The sequence below is a fragment of the Pleurodeles waltl genome, chromosome 8 (assembly GCF_031143425.1).
Source record: "Pleurodeles waltl isolate 20211129_DDA chromosome 8, aPleWal1.hap1.20221129, whole genome shotgun sequence".
NCBI lineage: Eukaryota > Metazoa > Chordata > Amphibia > Caudata > Salamandridae > Pleurodeles > Pleurodeles waltl.
Window position 1 is genome coordinate 599,497,389 of NC_090447.1, and position 17,244 is coordinate 599,514,632.

Here is a 17,244-nt window from a genome sequence, read left to right on the forward strand (position 1 = left end):
AGGGCCTACCCTCGGGTGGCTTACAATGACCTGGTGCAGTGACCAACAGTGAAAGGGTGCATGCACCTTTTCACGCAGCTATAATTGCTGGCCTGCAGACAGAGTTTGCATGGTCTCCCATGGGTGGCAGAAATACATGCTGCAGCCCATGGGGGGACTACCCTGGTGTACCAATGCCCTAGGGATCCAAGTACCATATTCTAGGGGCTTACAGGGGTACACCAGTAGGCGAACTGTGGTGTGTAAAGGGCACCAAAGTAACCACATTTAGAGGAGAGAGCACATGACTGGGGTCCTGATTAGCAGGATCCCAGTGAAAATAGTCAAAAACAAAAGTAGGTGTAACTATGCCAAAAGGAGTGACATTCCTACACTGTGGACACAGTTCAGCTGTTAACATCTGCAATTCAAAACGTTTTGTAATAAATACTCAAGATGTCAAATTAAATGTTTGATTATAAATAGCAGCAGAAACTAAGAAACTAAGAACATGTGGTTGGAGCACCTAAGGTAGGGATTATGCAACTCCTGCCTTTGAGACATACTCATGCGATCATCAGTATGAGAGGATCATCTGTGTTCAGAGAAAGAGGACCAAAGAATTGTAGGAAACAAATCCCAGTGATGCACACATTTACACTTGTGAGTGTAAGCAAGGAGAGAGTGGCCTTAAAATAAACTCTGTTGAAGGCCACAGAAGGCTTGTAAACTAAGACACAGAAGCTTCTTCACTGATAATTCAGCTGGGACAGCACCCATTAAAGAAACCATGTTTTCACAAGAATCAGAAGCAGACAATGAGGGTATATCATGAAGTCCTATAGATGCTTCAGAAACTGATCAAACGGAAGACAGTCCCCTAAACACAGCCTGTAATGACAGCACAGCATATCCAATTGTACCCGAGCACTCCAGACATTTAAAGCAGTGGTAAAACTTCCAGTGCAGCAAAATTGGAGGGAGCGTCAGTTCATAGTCTTTTTAGAACAGTCCCTTGATGGGGAACGGATGGTAATGACATGTCCTAAAGTCATTGATATATATATTTCATACTGTACATATTAAATCCTTGGAATAGATCCACATATAAGTCTATTTGAGGTCATCCCCCTGGGCGAGGACCATTACCACTCATGATATAAAAAGAGTTGAACCTAACTTCCTGACAGAATAATTCACTTCAAAGATCTACAGTAAAATTCTACTAATGTAGAGTGCGGATCACGGATCTAGGCATGCTACCCCAAATTATCTGACTTGCTGATTAGGGAAACGTATGCTTAGTGAATTTTTTAAGGCTGCACAACAAGAACCAGCTATAAAAGCCACAAAAACAAAGCTATAAGCAAAATAATTATTACATTGAAGGGAAAATCCTAGATGGATTTAAATATCCAATCTGCAAAAGAGAAATCCATGAATATTATCAATGTATATGTACCTCCAAGTCACACGTGGAGGGAGAATGGTCCGTTGTCGACAATTGAAAACATAATTGGAAACGTAAGGAGTGACTAATTGTATGAGGCGCATGAGGTGATATTGTGTGGTGACTAACATTCATCCCCCAAAATCTAATGGAGAGAACCTGCCTAGAAGATTAAGAAGCCTGGTGCATATCACAGTCAAATATTCCAGATGAAAGAAAAACTAATGGAGAAAGAAGTTTTACTGCTTTAATACTGAACACAGGTTTGTGTTTTTCTCAACAGTCTCACTCTGATGGACAGCCTGGCAAACTGCACATAACCTTTAAAGCTAGGGAGTAAGAAACGTTTGACAGACTATGCACTAATTAACATTGAGAACTGGTCTAGAATGCCCGTCATTGAGTTAACACTAAGGACTGAATTTTATCATGATCCCTTTACTAGCAAATTTAGCTATCAAGGTTATGAAGGTTAAAACTTGAAATAGTAAAAATTCAATAGAACCAATGGCTCTACAAAAAAAATTCTAACATAAAATCTGTAGGGTGGTCCCAACAAATATATGCCAAAAAATACCCAATGTTAATCTATAGCATACAATAAAGAAGCTAACCGAAACTCTACGCAGAAAGAAGAATCAATAATTCTTGCTACCTTTAACATGATAATGGACAAACTTGCATCATTTTGGCTGACAACTAAGCCCAGAGAGACAGAGGAATAAGTGGAAACAACTTCACTTTGGTAAGATGCTTAGAGTTGAAAACAAAAAAAGCCTTCTCACATGCACTTTGGAAGGGGAGACGTTCAAAAGGTGCACAAGTACTTTTTCTGGATTCAAAAAGAAAATATACAAAACTGCTCCTAAAGAAAAAGACAGCAGGGCAATCAAGGCTCTGGCAAAATGTTTTAGATGCCTCAAACTCCGACAATGTTACGTTGTCTTGGAATATTGCAACATTAGGCTACAAAGAACAAAATCAAAGATCGATCATATGAGGGCAGTTGTGTGAGTTTGACATTTTAAACACTTGTATAAGCAAGAAAGGAGCACAGTTTGGTTCAAGCATGCAAACGTGGTAGCCAGCTAGCACATTATTCCACCTTGAGGTGGCACGAGTTGAGACAACGAAAGACTAACAAAGTCGAAGGAGCAGACATAGTCCCTGTAGATATTTCTAAACACACCCAGAATACTGGTCAGACATCTTTTAGAATGTTTATAATGCATCATGTAATGACAAAATGTATACTACACTCCTGACGCTCTGCCATAGTAGTTCCTTTGTATAAAAAGGTAGTCTCCCTGACCTGGCTAACTATCAACCCATTTCTTTACATAGCAAACCAGTGAAACTATTGTGTCTAGTATTACTAAACAGCTTACACAGCTGAGAAGATGCAAACTGTACTTTAACTAATTGTTAAGCAGGATTTAAAAAGGTGCTTGGAACCATGGAAAAGGCATTTTGGTTACACCTATTAAGTAACAAACTGGAATGGTGCGGTCGTAAAAATAAAGGAGGAAGAAATCATCAAATGATACTCTGGGGCAGAATTATGAAAAGTGGCGCTGCACCAAGGGCGGTGCCACTTTTCTTGCACCCCTTAGCACCTCCCTAATGCCACCATGTGTGTGCCGTATTTAAAATACAGTGCACCATGGTGGTAGTCGGGGGAGGGGTGGGGCTAGCATCGTAATTCTTGACGCTTTGCAGGATTAGTGTAAAAAAATGTTGATGCTAATCCTGCAAAGCACCCTGAAGCCCAATAAAAACAATGGGAGCCTATTTTTAATGCCTGCTCTTAGCAGGCACTAAAAATGCAGATAAAAATGACTCAATTTCTTTGTGCCATTTTTCGCGTCCCTCGCACTAGAACACCCCTCTTGCATACATGATGCTTGGCGCAGGCATAATGTGGCGCATGGGATTACAAAGTGGCACGCATTGCGCCACATTTTTGGCCTTCCACCGCCACATTAGTGTAAAAATCAAAATAAAAGAATGACGCTAATGTGGCGTTGGAACGGCACTAGGCCCTCATAAATCTGGGAGTTATTTTTCAACATAATTCCGACAGGAATTAATAATAACCAAAAGTGCATTGAATGAATCTCCTTGGATGCCAGAATTGTCTAATGAAAACAATAGATGACAATCTAGAGAGAAATTACAACAATGGTTATTTCAAGAAACTAGTGGATAAACCATAGATACTTGCCTATGTACTTAAGCTACGCTGAAAGTTTGATCACCTGGCAAAACCAATGCCTTAAAGGTGAAAACCTAGATAATATCAAGTCAGCACCTAAAGAACCACGGTCGCACATTCACAGTTAAGGGTGCTAGGTCCCTTATTGCTGTTTTGTCAGAAGGTTGTTCTTTCACTCGCCCACCCTATAGAAAGAATGAGGACCTGTGCTCCAAATCGGAAAGGTCTGCGGAGGAAATCTGTCTGAAACACCTGGGAATTACTAGCACTATCTTTAAGATCTCAATGTTGTGTAAAGCTTGGGGAAGCACTTGAGATGAGTGAGGAAATAACAAGGGAACCATATGACCATCGATGAAGAAGGTACTCCTAAAAATTTTTTTTTTTAAATGGATCCTTCCCATTGATAACTAAGTCTATACCCTTTGAATTTCATCTTAAAGCAATAACTTCACAATTTCATACTAAAGTTGCCCCTTCCGTTGAGAAAACAGACGTCTGCTGCTGGTATGGTGTGATTAGTGTGGATTAAAATCTTTTTCTTTATTAAAGGAAGAAAAGAAAAAAAAAAAGAATAACTGTTTCAACTCGTTTTTTGCGACTCACATTGCCCACAGAGGAAAAATAGGTAAAATATATGTGAATAATGCAAGGCAGAATCATCTATGGCCTGCGAAGCTGCCTCATAAAACATGCAACACCTTTGATCAGTCCTAACATTTAAGCAAAAGGTAAGTTGCATTTTGGGACGAATTTCAGTTTTAATATCATAAGTACGGCCTCAAAAATCCCAGCATATAAGGTTGGTTAAAAAGCTAGGCGTGTCTGACAGTGTCACACGTGACATGAAGCTTCTTGGCAGCTATGTTTATCAGTGACGGTACTATTTGTTGCTAAGGAAGCACATAGGGTTAAACTGAAGGCAAACATCCTACTGGGGGTGTGAAAATAAAATCACTGTTCACAAACATGGGCAGTAATTTTAGGGTCTTTACAGTGACCACGCAACAAGGTACAGAGTTACTTAATTTAAAATGAAGTGGTTGCCAACTGTCACGAAATATTTCCTTCAAGAACCAAGAGGTACAAGGCTCCAAAAGACAGGCACTCAAGCCAGGCACACAGGGAAGTGGGACACGATCACATACAACAACACAAGCAAATTATGTCATAGCAGATACCAGTGTCTAGGCTAATTGATGAACTGCTGGACAAATCCAACGGCGATTAAGAGAGATCTAATATAACTGGGATATGTTCCCAAATAATGGTGAACCACATACCCTTGCGTTACCATTCAACAGGAACCTACTTGGTTAGTTACCTTTCTCACCTAATTACATATTTTCTTTTAATTAAAAAAATCTCTAAGTCATCAATGAAATGTGGAGGAAAGACAGGTGGAGCTAAACTTCAATGTTGTACATTTATTTGAAACCTGCAGTAACATTAACCAGCACAATCGAGTTTTTAAAAAGATTTCTTTATTCTAAAGTTTATTAAAAGGAGTCATTGAAAACGAAACCCATTGGCGACATAGGATGAACCATGCGTTAACAAGTTAATTTTGCCTCTGCCTCAGGTGCCGTAAAAGTACGCACAGAGGAAACAATCACATTGCAGTCATCAAGATGTCAAGTAAATTATGAAGCACGTTGTACTTATGGATGAGTATTTAAGACTACTTCTCAGATCATTACCTGTAGAATTAGTTCTTGTAACTGGGACTGTTTCTGCTTTATTCGTTCAAGTCGTCGTTGCCTCTCCACCTCAAAAAGAAAAATACTTTTGGTTTGATTTAGCGTTATTTTGTGTTAAAGCAATTTACCACAATTCACTTTTGAACTTAAACATTTAAGAGAGCTCCACACCTAGGTGTATGAAAAGGCGACAAAGCAGTAAAACATGTTCACTCAAAAAAAAAAAAAAAATTTTTTACCAAACTAAGACACAAACAAATTTGGTAGGTAGAAGATGGGTATATTCCTCAGATAGAAAACCGTTATGAACCTCCCTGCCATCAAAAGCATCTCAAAACAGAATTTTATCTTAAATATAGATTTAAAAACATATAAGTCGTTCATTGATGTAAACTTCAACAGTTCGCATATGAGATATCTGTTAAAGTTCAAATCCCATAAAACAGTCTTGTGGGAGCTGTGAACTGGATTGTGAATTATCTGGAATGTGCATGGTAAGAAGAGTCAGAAACCTGGACAAGCCTTACTTCTTTGTCCAATCTGATGTAAGTTGCATCAGGTAAAGTATTGGGCCTTAAGGTATTGTTCTGTCCAAACAGGCAACGCCTTTTCATGTGCTACCTTCAGCTAAGAAACCCTCAACTTGCATCTTACATATAGAGAGAAGAATGGACAGGGCTTACCAGGCTCAAGTCTAATCATATGTATAACAAACCAGTCACCAACTGTCTATCAACATGTGGATGGCCACCAAGTGGTGGATTTTGTCGGTGCTTAGGACAGACTGAAAAAGTCTATGAAAATGCAGAAAAAATCCCACAAAGAAAAGTAAAATCATGGTCTCGGAGGGGAGTAACTTCTTCTAAGACAAAGGGCTTAAAAAAAGGGGCATTGGAAAAACAAAATTTCAAAAACGAAAAAGACGTAGGATACAGAGTATGTCAACCAGTGCTGTTCTATCAGAAGAAAGTTTAGGTAGGTTATGAATCTAAAAAAACATTGGAACAGATTTAACACAGAAGCACTACATTTATTTACACTGTTTTATATATATATATATATATATATATATATATATATAAAATAATCACTAAACAGACAAAGACCTTAACCAGGACAGATACGAACCTCAACTTGCACCCAATTTCATATCATTCAGATTCAACTGGGACATTTATCCAAACCAGGAACACATTGCTTAAAAAAAAAAAAAAAGGAAGACTGCCTAGCACAAACTATCACTTCTAAAGAAAGTGAAATCCTTTCTCCTAGAAACAGACTTCGGAACGACTGTTCAAGCTCTCGCACTTGGCATCTGGATGATGCCAACACCATGCTCTGCCGACTCCTAGACTGATTATCATCTCTACTGTTTACGACTTGCCTAGGCAGCGCATGTGCTGCTCTGCGAGACATGCTGTTATCTACTGTATGGGCTTTGGGAATGCCCTCGCTTATCATCAGTTCCTTCCTGTGCCTTTCTAAATCCATAGCGCTGCTACCCCTAGTCCAGTGGTTCCCAAACTTTTTTGATCCCCGGCTCCTTTGACCTATTGGCCGTGTTGGCCACGGCTCCCCGTTATGTTACTTTTTTTGGCGGGTGGGGGAACGTAATCCCAGCCTGTACCTGTACCTACACTATTTACCGTTTGTCTTCTTTATTCTCTCCTTCACGTTGCTGAAAACCATTTATTGGAAAAAAATTGTTACAGGGATATTATTAATGGTACTTTGGCGCCCTCCGCTGGTCAGAATAATTAATGCAGGGTGTTTTTTTCCAATACCACGAGGAAAAGCTACCGATTCAAAACACCGAGTGGTTTCCAGACTGTGTGCGGCGCCCCTGGCTAGTTTTGACGGCGCACCAGGGAGCCGCGGCGCACAGTTTGGGAACCACTGCCCTAGTCCCTTAGGGTGTGCGCGATTGGCATTTATCACAATATCATGCATGCAACATAATAAATGCTAGGACAACACTTGTGGGTATAATATGTCGCAAGTTTATTGTTTACACAGGTTGGGTTAGCTTACGGGCGATTCTGGTGTCGGAGGTGACTTTCTTAAACATTGGCCGACACCCATCCTGAGAAAGCTAGAGCTGTTCCGCTGGTGTTCTCTGCACCAACGTGCTTAGCATCTTATAGCTCGTTCCTTTATCGTGGTTTACCACTTTATCAATTTTGTCATGCTCCTGATGAGTCAGAGCGAGACCCCGGCCAGTCTCCACAGTTGTTCAGGATTCCAACTGTCCCTTGCGGGATTAAGGAGCGCTGTCGCGTCATCCCAGGCCCCGCCTTAAAGGCTCCCAGTAGCCTGAGGAATAGCTTTAGGCTCCAAGAATCACCATCTGGAGGCCTTTTAATCAATTTTAAAGCTTTAGGATCGTCCTGTAACTCCGCTTTGCGACGATTCTTGAGTTTCCTGTAAAGAAAGTCATGTTGTAAACGTATGTTTCACATATGCAACCATCTCTTCATCTATGAATGCATCAAGGCTCTTGTTTGCCATGTCGTAGGGGTGGGTGGGAGGTTGCTCGCCGTTCGCCCAAAGAGGCCCAGCCCTGCGAGGTCACCCCTTAAAAGACCTCCTGGCCTCACTCTTCCCTCCTCACACCTTGGGGGGCCATAAAGAGAGGTGGACTACCCTTCCTACGTACTGAGGCCCCTCCTGGCCATTTGCCTCCCTAACAGGGGAGCGACGCTAGGGAGCTGTCCCACCTACTGTCGCCCTGCGTGCGACGTGGACAGCTACAATTCCTTTGTGTGGTTAATCAGTCACATGTGTCCCTCCTTTTGTGTACTGGTTCACCCCCATGGGACTGGCCCTCTTACAAGTGCTCTCTCCAAGGGTATTTAGCTTTAGTTTCGCCTGACTACTTTTTTTTATTTATTTTTTTGTTAAAGTTTGCCTTGCCTCAGGATTTTGGTTTGTTGAATTTTAGAGGTGGGGAAAGCAACTGAGCTTAATCCAACTAAATTTTCGTAATGCCATCCCTCTGCCGTCGCCCCGCCCGCAGCACTGCTGCCCTTATCACTGCTGCTGCTCAATACATCCAGTAAGGCACATGTGAAATGATGTTAGGAAAAGGGGCCATACCTAGTAGCCTGCTACAGCTTTCTCAAAACTGGCGTGACAAAGAGAATAAAGTATTGCAATTTCTCAAACAAAAATATAAAGTGAAATGGTCTATTTTTTAAACTGGTGACCGGGAAGGGAGTGGTAGCGTTACTACAATGATGGCTTTTGATAATTACGTAGCGGGCTTTACTGTCCGATATCCCAAAGTAATTAAGTAAGAAAAACACACTGGCTATGACTATGTCAATAGTTTGTGCTACCAACCTTCAGGACAGTACAAACGTAACAGGCATTTAGTAATGCAGGCACACATGCATAGAAATGTGTACAACGTCTTACCCTGTGTCCTCCTTAGAGCTCCTAATTCCACAGCCTACCATACAAATCAGTGACAACGGGACCGCTTCAAATTACTTTTGTTACCAAAGACTCCTGCAATATGTGCACGCACAGGTAGTGACTGCATCAGTTACAGTCCAATCCTCGTGCTATCTCAGCAGAGGAAAGATAGAAAGGCATCTGCAACCGGTGGCCCATTAAAATTCCCAGCCGGCCTAAAACAGACAGAGAACATACTGGGTGGGTCACATGCTGCAGCTCGGTCTGTGCCCAGTGTCTCGTTATGCAGTAAACATCGTACACCGAGGCCACTTTAATGTGGACAGTCATAGCCTAGAAATAGCAGTGATGGGCTCTTTTTCGGGGAAAAGTAATCAAATGCCTGCTTGCCTTGACAGCAGGAAATCCTTGGACTGGCCAAGCAAAACACGAGTGAAAGTAAAGGGTGTGTCATAGATTGCTAGACATTTGAGGCAGTCCTATTAACAATAGAGAAAGCAGCCCCTCACCAATACAAAATGAGCCGGATAATGCTGCATAATTTCCCTTTTTCTTTCAACATAATTTAGTCAAACTAGCGCATAATTTGGTTCTCCCTGACACATATTTTCAGTGCGCCTGTTCATAAGTTAAGTAATTGACAACTCTGGGGCACGCACCATTTTAAATGTCACAGTCCTGTCACTGCACCACCTGTTATGCACGCCTGAGCTGCATCACCACTTAAAACATTTTTTTATTTAAAACGTATCACCTATGCCACAATGCAGACAATACTGTACAACACAGCTTACAAACATTGGTAAAACCAATAGCTATAGCTAAACACTTATAAGGTCCCAAAGGTGAGACTTATTGGCTATGCCAAATGCTTGCTTTTACCATCATCCTATACAGTGCAATTACAATATGCCTCATCAAGGACCTAAGAAATATATCACACCACTCCCCAGCTTATTTTCCAAATAGAGATTGACTGCATCTTTTCCTCTGACCCACTACACCACTGTTGCCTTTTGGACATGATAGCAGTATACAAAACTAGCATTTGCTCGTTGAATGTAGTGCTGTATATTCACAGGCTTTGTATACATCTGCCATCTAATGTTGGTCTCAGACAATAAAATCTGTTTCGAGTCACAGGATGTTGAGTGATTCCTCCTGTAGTCCATTAAGTGCATGGACAACGACATCACCCTTAGATTGCTTTCCCGCCACGAAGGCTGGACTTGTAAAGTTACGGCTCTAATATCGAAAGGTTTGCGTGCATAAACTCTGATGCATGGTTCAGATTATCAGTTCCAGCAAAAGATAACAATCACAGACTTCCAATTCACACGATTGCCTCAATGACCGTATACACGGTGCCTGGCCGCATGTCCATTCGATTATCTAAGACTTGGACTCTGAGCATATCAGCAGATGGAGCGGACCCACTTTCGACTCTATTCACACAAACACAAAATACGCTTGGCGTGATTATCACAAAGTCTGTAAAGTCTTTCTCCCTGCTCAATAGTTGACAGTTAATTCTTTTCTTGATTTCCGGTGCAAGATGACAGTGGTATCGGAGGGTAAGACAATGGCCACACTTGCAGATGCAGCTAGGCTGGATATCTGACACTCTAGGTCAGTGGTTCTTACCCTGAGGTGTGAGGACCCCGGGGGATCACTTAAAACTAAATCCAACTAAAACAGAGAAAATAACACTAGCAACATGGAAAGTTTATGAGCCAATTATGGCATGACTGACATACTGACTCTCTTCCTGCTAGATCCAGTTTCGAAATCTAGGTGTGATAACTGACACCAAATTCTCACGTGCAACATAGGGAAGGAAAATGTTACTTATACAGTAAGAATCGGTTTGTTGTATGTAATGCTGCAGATTTACATGTTCTTCTCTAGTGTTGGATTCAGATGTTTGCATGTGTTTTTTCTCAGAAGAAAGTCTTTTGAATCTCGAGGTGCCCTGTGTGTTCCTCCCTTAGTTGGCAATGCGCATGGGCATCAACTCCATGGTTTTTGCACAGTGGAGCAGTGAGCAATTGCAGTATGGGGCACGTTTGTTGCTAAAAGAGGTTAATGCAGGACGAGATCTATGTTCAAGGCCACACGCTTCCAGGGACATGGATGGGTGCATGTGATTTTTCAGCACTACACCCTAAGAACAGATTACTCACAGGGTAAGTTACATTTACTATTCATAGCATCTGTTTCCATCGATATACATGCCCTGCACAAACTAAATCAGTACCCCTCTAAAAGCAGGGGCAAGTGCGTGGATAAGAGATGTTCGAAATTGTGTCTTGAGGTCCATGTGGCCAACTATTGCCTGCTGCCTGGCTAAAATTTCCAGACAATGTTGGGAGGCGTGGCCAAGGAGGCCACCATGGCGGTTGAGCTTTAGATGACCTCCAGTTGCCCAATCTGCATCCTGCTCTATCCTGCCTGAGGGCACGATCCTGACCCTGTACCCCCGGCCTTCTGTGTTCAGGGGGTGCTCCCTTTTGCATCCCCCTGCAAGTGCCAGACAAACCATAGAGGATTTTTCCTGAGACCGCATGAGCTTCTCCTCAGCAAATGCCAGCCGTGGCAACTTAGGCTGCAGACCCAGGCCAACGCATGGGGACTGCTTTGCTCTAGGTGACCCGAGATCCTTCTGCGACCCAAGGGGGCCGGCTGTGATGCCAGAGCTCCTTTACATGGTGCCTGAAGGCAGCGGAGGAGTTCCACTGCAGCTCCTGAACGGGAACACCAGCAGAGTGTGACACTGCCGAGGCACACATGGACCTGCTACGATCAGCAAGATTGAAACCCGGACCGTGCTGGTTGGAAGCAGCGGCATACCTTGCTTGGGCCCCCGGACAATGAGCTGTGGCATCAGATGGATCAACTGAAGAGGTAGTACCCAGACCACACTGGTTGAGGGCGGCGGCTTAAGTGTTTGTGCCCCTGGGAGGAGGGGTGTGGCCAGCAGGAGTGCACAGTCTGAGAGACTAATTTCACCTGAGGTGGCAGTGGGGGCCCACCCTGGGGATGTCAACCACCTTTCCTGCCTGGGATCCTTTCCCACCAGGACCTGTATTTCATCGAAGTAATGGTACAGCCCTGATTTTTCCAGCCACAATTTGCATCAGTAGGTTAACCCGGCCCCAGTTGACTGCTGAGCTTCAGAGAGGGAATTAAGGTGGAGGACAGTGGGCCAATTGTCAATAACAGGCGTGCTAGTGTTGATTGCTCCTCCCTGGGAGATGGATGGCACGGGCCCCTTCTGGGGGCAGTTGAGGGCCTTGTAGCAGACAGCGGATATTCCTCACTTTACCACATGTACCATTTTCACAGTGAGAGGCATGTACTTCAGAGCCCTCAAGATCATTGGGCTGGACTTATAGCTGCTTTGTAGTCTCCCAATGTTCATTGCTCAGAATGACTCCATTTACTACCCAGGTGTGTCTTCGGCTCCCCTATTGTAGGTCTGCACCTGCTTTCACACCAATGGTGCCTCGGGGCAGTCCCTCTGGGAATCCAGGACTTAAGTACTGTTACCTGTGGAGGTGTTCAGGGGAGTTTAACAGGGTGTGGGAGACACTTCCACCCTGGCAGTCTTACATCGTGACTGCCCAGCCTCTTTGGGGTGGAGCCAGTCCATTGGCTGCTGACTGCTTATGCAGCCCTGGGGCAAGTGGGTCACAGACGCTGGACCACCCATCCTGGCCGATCTGTGAGCCCCTTCGGCCTCTGCACCACCTTTCACACCATCATGGTACTCTACTGCGGGTTCTGGAACTCAATGGAGTGGGCTGCTCATGTTGCCCTAGGGCAAGTGGGCCTACACCCTGGCACCCTACTTTTTACCAATCCTGCATCTGGAGATAGGACACAGAAACCCTCCCTCCCATCACCAACCACAGCACAGACACAAATGGACCAATACTCTGTTGTGACCGAAGGCACTAGAGGGGCTGAAGGAGAACCCACCAGCACCCCTCTCCTGCTGTTCATCTCCAGCCAACCACAGGTTAACAAGCTGTCTTTAAAGAGATCCAGGACTCTAGGGAGTCAGTGGAAGCTAAGGTTAATGGTGTCCAAACTGACCTCTCTCTCCTGCGCCATGACCTACACAAAGTTGCCAAGAGTGTGACTGAGAATGAAACAGATCTCAACAAAAGAAGCTGATGTGGTAACTCTTAAGCATCAAGTATCAAATATGATGTCCTCAGTGAGTACCTTAGGTGAGAGGATGCTGAAACTCCGGTTCTGCGTCTTACTGAACTCGGAAGGAGTGGAGGGCTCTGGGATGAGAAACATCCTGGAAGACCAGTTCCAATCTTGGAACCCGGCAGACAAGCGGTCATGCTGCTTCGTGGTGGAGAAAGCACATCGTGCTCTAACTAAGAATCCTCTGTGTCTTCCCGCCCCGTCATAATGCACATCCTGAATTTACGGTACAGTGGCATGATGCTAAGTGAAGCTAAGAACCTTCTGGATTTCTGTCACCTTAACACCAAAATGCTGTTTTTCCCATACTACACCTAGGTGGTCCAACACAAGCGATGCTCCTTTGAGGACATCAAACAGAAGCTCTGTGCACTTAACATCCACTACAAGCTTCTGCTCCCAGCTTGTCTCGTTGACCTATTTTTTTTTTTTTCACACCCCCTAGTGGGCCTGGGAGTGGGCAACAGAGCAGTGACTGCTGCAGCCCCCGGGAGCAGCCCCCCCGCTTCCTGCCAGGGTGCCTCAGAGGTAACGTTTTAGAACTAAGAAGGCTGGATTTGGCTGGGGTGGGAGATAGACTTCAGATGGCCCACCTCCTGTTGAGGTGAACCCATTTAAAGCAGAACTAGACATGAACCTCACCGAAACCCCCACAGCTATTTGCATCTTTGGATAGTGCACCATATCCTCTGGCTTGATCCACTCCTCGTTGCTCTGATTGGATGGTCAGTGACCAACTTTTATCTAAGGGCACTTACATGAACGAGCTGATCGGGGGTGGAGGATGTGTTCTGTCGCCAGACTTCTCGACTATGGGGAGATGAAAGAAATATCCATAGTTACAAATGCTGTCAGGCATTGTGATCCTTTTTTTTAAGGGTGACAGCGGATACAGTCTGAATTCCCGAAACCCCCAGCACCTCCCTCTCAATTACCCGCTACAAGTCCCCCCCCTTTAACACCCCAAGTTTATTTTAAGTCTTTCTTAAGGATGACAGATGGTTCAGGAAAGGAAGTATGAAGTGAGGGATTGTGTTAAATTGATTAAGATTGTTGTTTTACTGTTTTTTTATTCAGATATTCAATGTGTGAGCTCTCCACTGTGTTTATCTTATTTCCTGGGTTTGGCTCTAGGGTGCTATGTATTGGCCCCGTCCTCCCTCATTGTGGGACTCTGCTCCACCACACCCTTATCTAATAGCTCTCGCCAATGGTTAAAGATATTTCTTGGAGCGTAAACGGTTTCTTGGACTGCATCAAACGGTCGGCAGTGCTGATACAAACAAGATGTGTTTCTCTTTCACAAGAAAACTCCTGGGCTCTCAGAGCCCTTTCCTGGGTCGGTTTGGGTATGATTGGATTTACCATGCAGGGAGTCACGATGCCGCCGCTGCTGCTGCAGCACAAAACCCTTTCAATGACAGTCACTAAAGTGCATGAACACCCTCAAAGGAGATTTGTGAGGATCGAAGGACAAATGGCAGCTAAACACTTATCTCATGCTACATTTCCAAACAACTCCTGCAGCCAACATTATGGCCAGTCCAATCCTTAATACTGGCCCTCCCCTGGAAGGGACCCTGGTAGGTGGAGACTCTAATGAGGTCCCAGGCCCAATGGCGCAGACGCCCCGGGAGACAAGTGCGGTTCACGCACTTAGTCTTCTGGGGTAACTCCATGCACATACAGAACCCCTCACTGCAGTCTTACACTCACCACACAGTCTAGAATTGACACCTTCTGGCTACTGGCTGGTGACCTGTCTCTACAGTCCATTCAAATTCTACCACAGGGTATATCTGATCACGCCTCCCCCCTTCTAACCAAATAAGGTACTCAACCGGGTGCCCTTTACTCAATGTGGAGATTTAGTGCATGATATTTGTTAGATTCGGAGTGTGCTGAATTTGTGGAGAAAGAAATACAAACCACCTTCCAGATTTATGTGTAATCTGTGTCCTCTGCAACAACATTATGGGCGGCGAGTAAGCCTACCTCATGGGGCTTCCTCAGGGGTAACATGGGCCGGAAGGAGTTAGCGCAACAGGCACGAATAGCAGTCTTAGGGATCCAGATGCTCACCTTGAAATGCTGGGTACTGACTCTAGCTGGGTCAGTTGCCTGTTAACAGTGGTGTAACCCAAGCTACGGCAGGTCTTTCTGAAGGAGGCAAAACAGTGCTGGATGGTGTCAGCCCAATGGGTTTACAAATCAGGAGACAAATCAGGCATACTACTATACTGGCTGGCAACCGGTGCCATCTCCAACAGGACTGTGCCAGCCATTAGAGATTCCTCGGGTACTCTCTACGAGGAACTATGGGAAATTGCTCAAACATTTGCTCCACTTTTTCAAAATATTTATGCAGTGATTCTACCCCACAATGAGAGTTTACGAGTCCCCTCCTTAAAGACGTACGTCTCCTCTCGATTCTACTCCTACCAGCCTGTGAATTAGATCTGTCCTTAACAGCCGACAAAGTGGACCAAGCCATATCTGGTCTCCAATCAGGCAAGATGCCAGGCCCCAACATCTTTCCAGTTGAATACTTTAAACACTATTGTGCATTATTGGTGCCCCACTTGTTGGCCCTCAATGAGGAGGCGCTGTCCCAGGCTCTTTCCCCCCAGACTTAGATAAAACTACGATCATCGTCATACAAAAAGCAGGGTTGCCAGCAGCTCAATGCTCATCCTAGCAACCAATTTCTTTAATCAACATAAACATCAAGATCTCCGCTAAAAGCATGGCATGAGTCAGACGTCAAGCCATCTCATGCATTCCAAGCAATGTTGCTTTATGCCAGATAGAAGCACCCGACACTGCATCTGAAGAGTACAACTGGCTACCTCTCAATCACATCACATGAATCATGACCTGGCCCTTTTTTTTACTGATTTCCAAAAGGCGTTTGATTCCGTTTCTTGGTTATTTCTCGATGCTGTGCTCCAACGAGCTGGCTGCGGCCTAACCTTTCAGAAAATGGTGAACCTTCTGTATAACTCACCGACAGCCCAGGTTCGGATCAACTGAGTTCGGTCCTTACCCTTCCCGATCCACAGGTGTACAATTCAGGGGCGCCCTTTATCCCGATTGCTATTTGTCATATACATAAAACCCCTGGCATGCCTGATATGATGCAAAACTCAGATTTTAGGCAAGCAGTGGGAGGGGACGTTGAAAACCACATTGCCCTTTATGCAGATGACACTACCCTTTCTCAGCAAGCCACAGGCCTCAGCCACTAGGTGCCTTAAAATTCTCCACCTCTGTGGGAAGGTCTCCAGTCTATGGATCAACACCCGTAAATTCCTTCTGGTGGTGGTAGCTGGAGAAGCTGTGGTGCATTACTGTGCCCAGACATTCCAATTTATAGGAACTCCTTTATGTATCTAGAGTTTCATATTTCACACCTTCTAGAATTGGCCTGGTCATTCAACTTCCAACCCCTTGCAACAGCCGTGGACAGGATCTTGCCTAGGTGGAGTCTCCTACCCCCAACCCCATGGGACACATCGCAGTCTTCAAAATGTTGTGCCTCCCCCGGTATCTATACATTTTAACAAACTTTCCTTAAGATTCATCTGAACTGGTTTCGCTTTTTGAAATCAAAACTGACGGCCTTTCTTTAGGTGGGTCGGTGACACCGGGTCGCCTTCCCCACGGCACAGAAATCTCCATTTGACAGTGGCCTTGGTATGACTAACATTTACCGTTACTATCTTACTACACATCTGGTCCTCATTAACAAATGGTTTACAAGAGGGTGGGATGAGCCTGCATACTGTTTGCAGCTATGTCTTCTGGGGTTTGAGAGGCTTCGCTCTCTGCTATATGGAGATTGGCTGCCCCTAAAGATGCCTTCCTTCACCTGAGTTGCAGGGTACCATAGGAGGGCAGCTCTAGGTTTAATCCAATGGGCCCATGGCCTGACAGATACGGCCCCCTTCTCTGGTGAGGCACCTGACTTTTGAAGGTGTCTGGTGGGACACAGGAATATAGGAATCATGCATCTTGGAGACGTCCGCCAGAGAGGCACACTAATAACCTTTCAGGAATTACAAGTCCACTATACTTTATCCCACACACAATTCTTTTGTTTCTTCCAGTTGTGTCATGTCTTGCAGGCTCATCTCCCACTGGACGTTCAGATCTGTTAGACCTTCCAGCTCTTGTTGTGGTTTCCCTGTACTTTTTGCTTCGGGCCTACTGTTTTTGGATCCTGTGTTTTAATCAGTTGTTGCTGGTTCTGATACTCTGGG

General features: G+C 44.4%; 1 protein-coding gene across 21 annotated transcripts in view; it reads right to left on the reverse strand.

The window, feature by feature from the left end:
• TFDP1 (transcription factor Dp-1) overlaps positions 1 to 17,244 on the reverse strand; it is a 439,810-nt gene that overhangs the window by 198,678 nt on the left and 223,888 nt on the right. For all 21 annotated transcript variants that reach the window (XM_069204640.1, XM_069204648.1, XM_069204654.1 and 18 more), the window contains one exon: positions 5,345 to 5,413. In XM_069204640.1, coding sequence (XP_069060741.1) covers positions 5,345 to 5,413 — 69 coding nt within the window. The remainder of the gene's footprint in view (positions 1 to 5,344; positions 5,414 to 17,244) is intronic.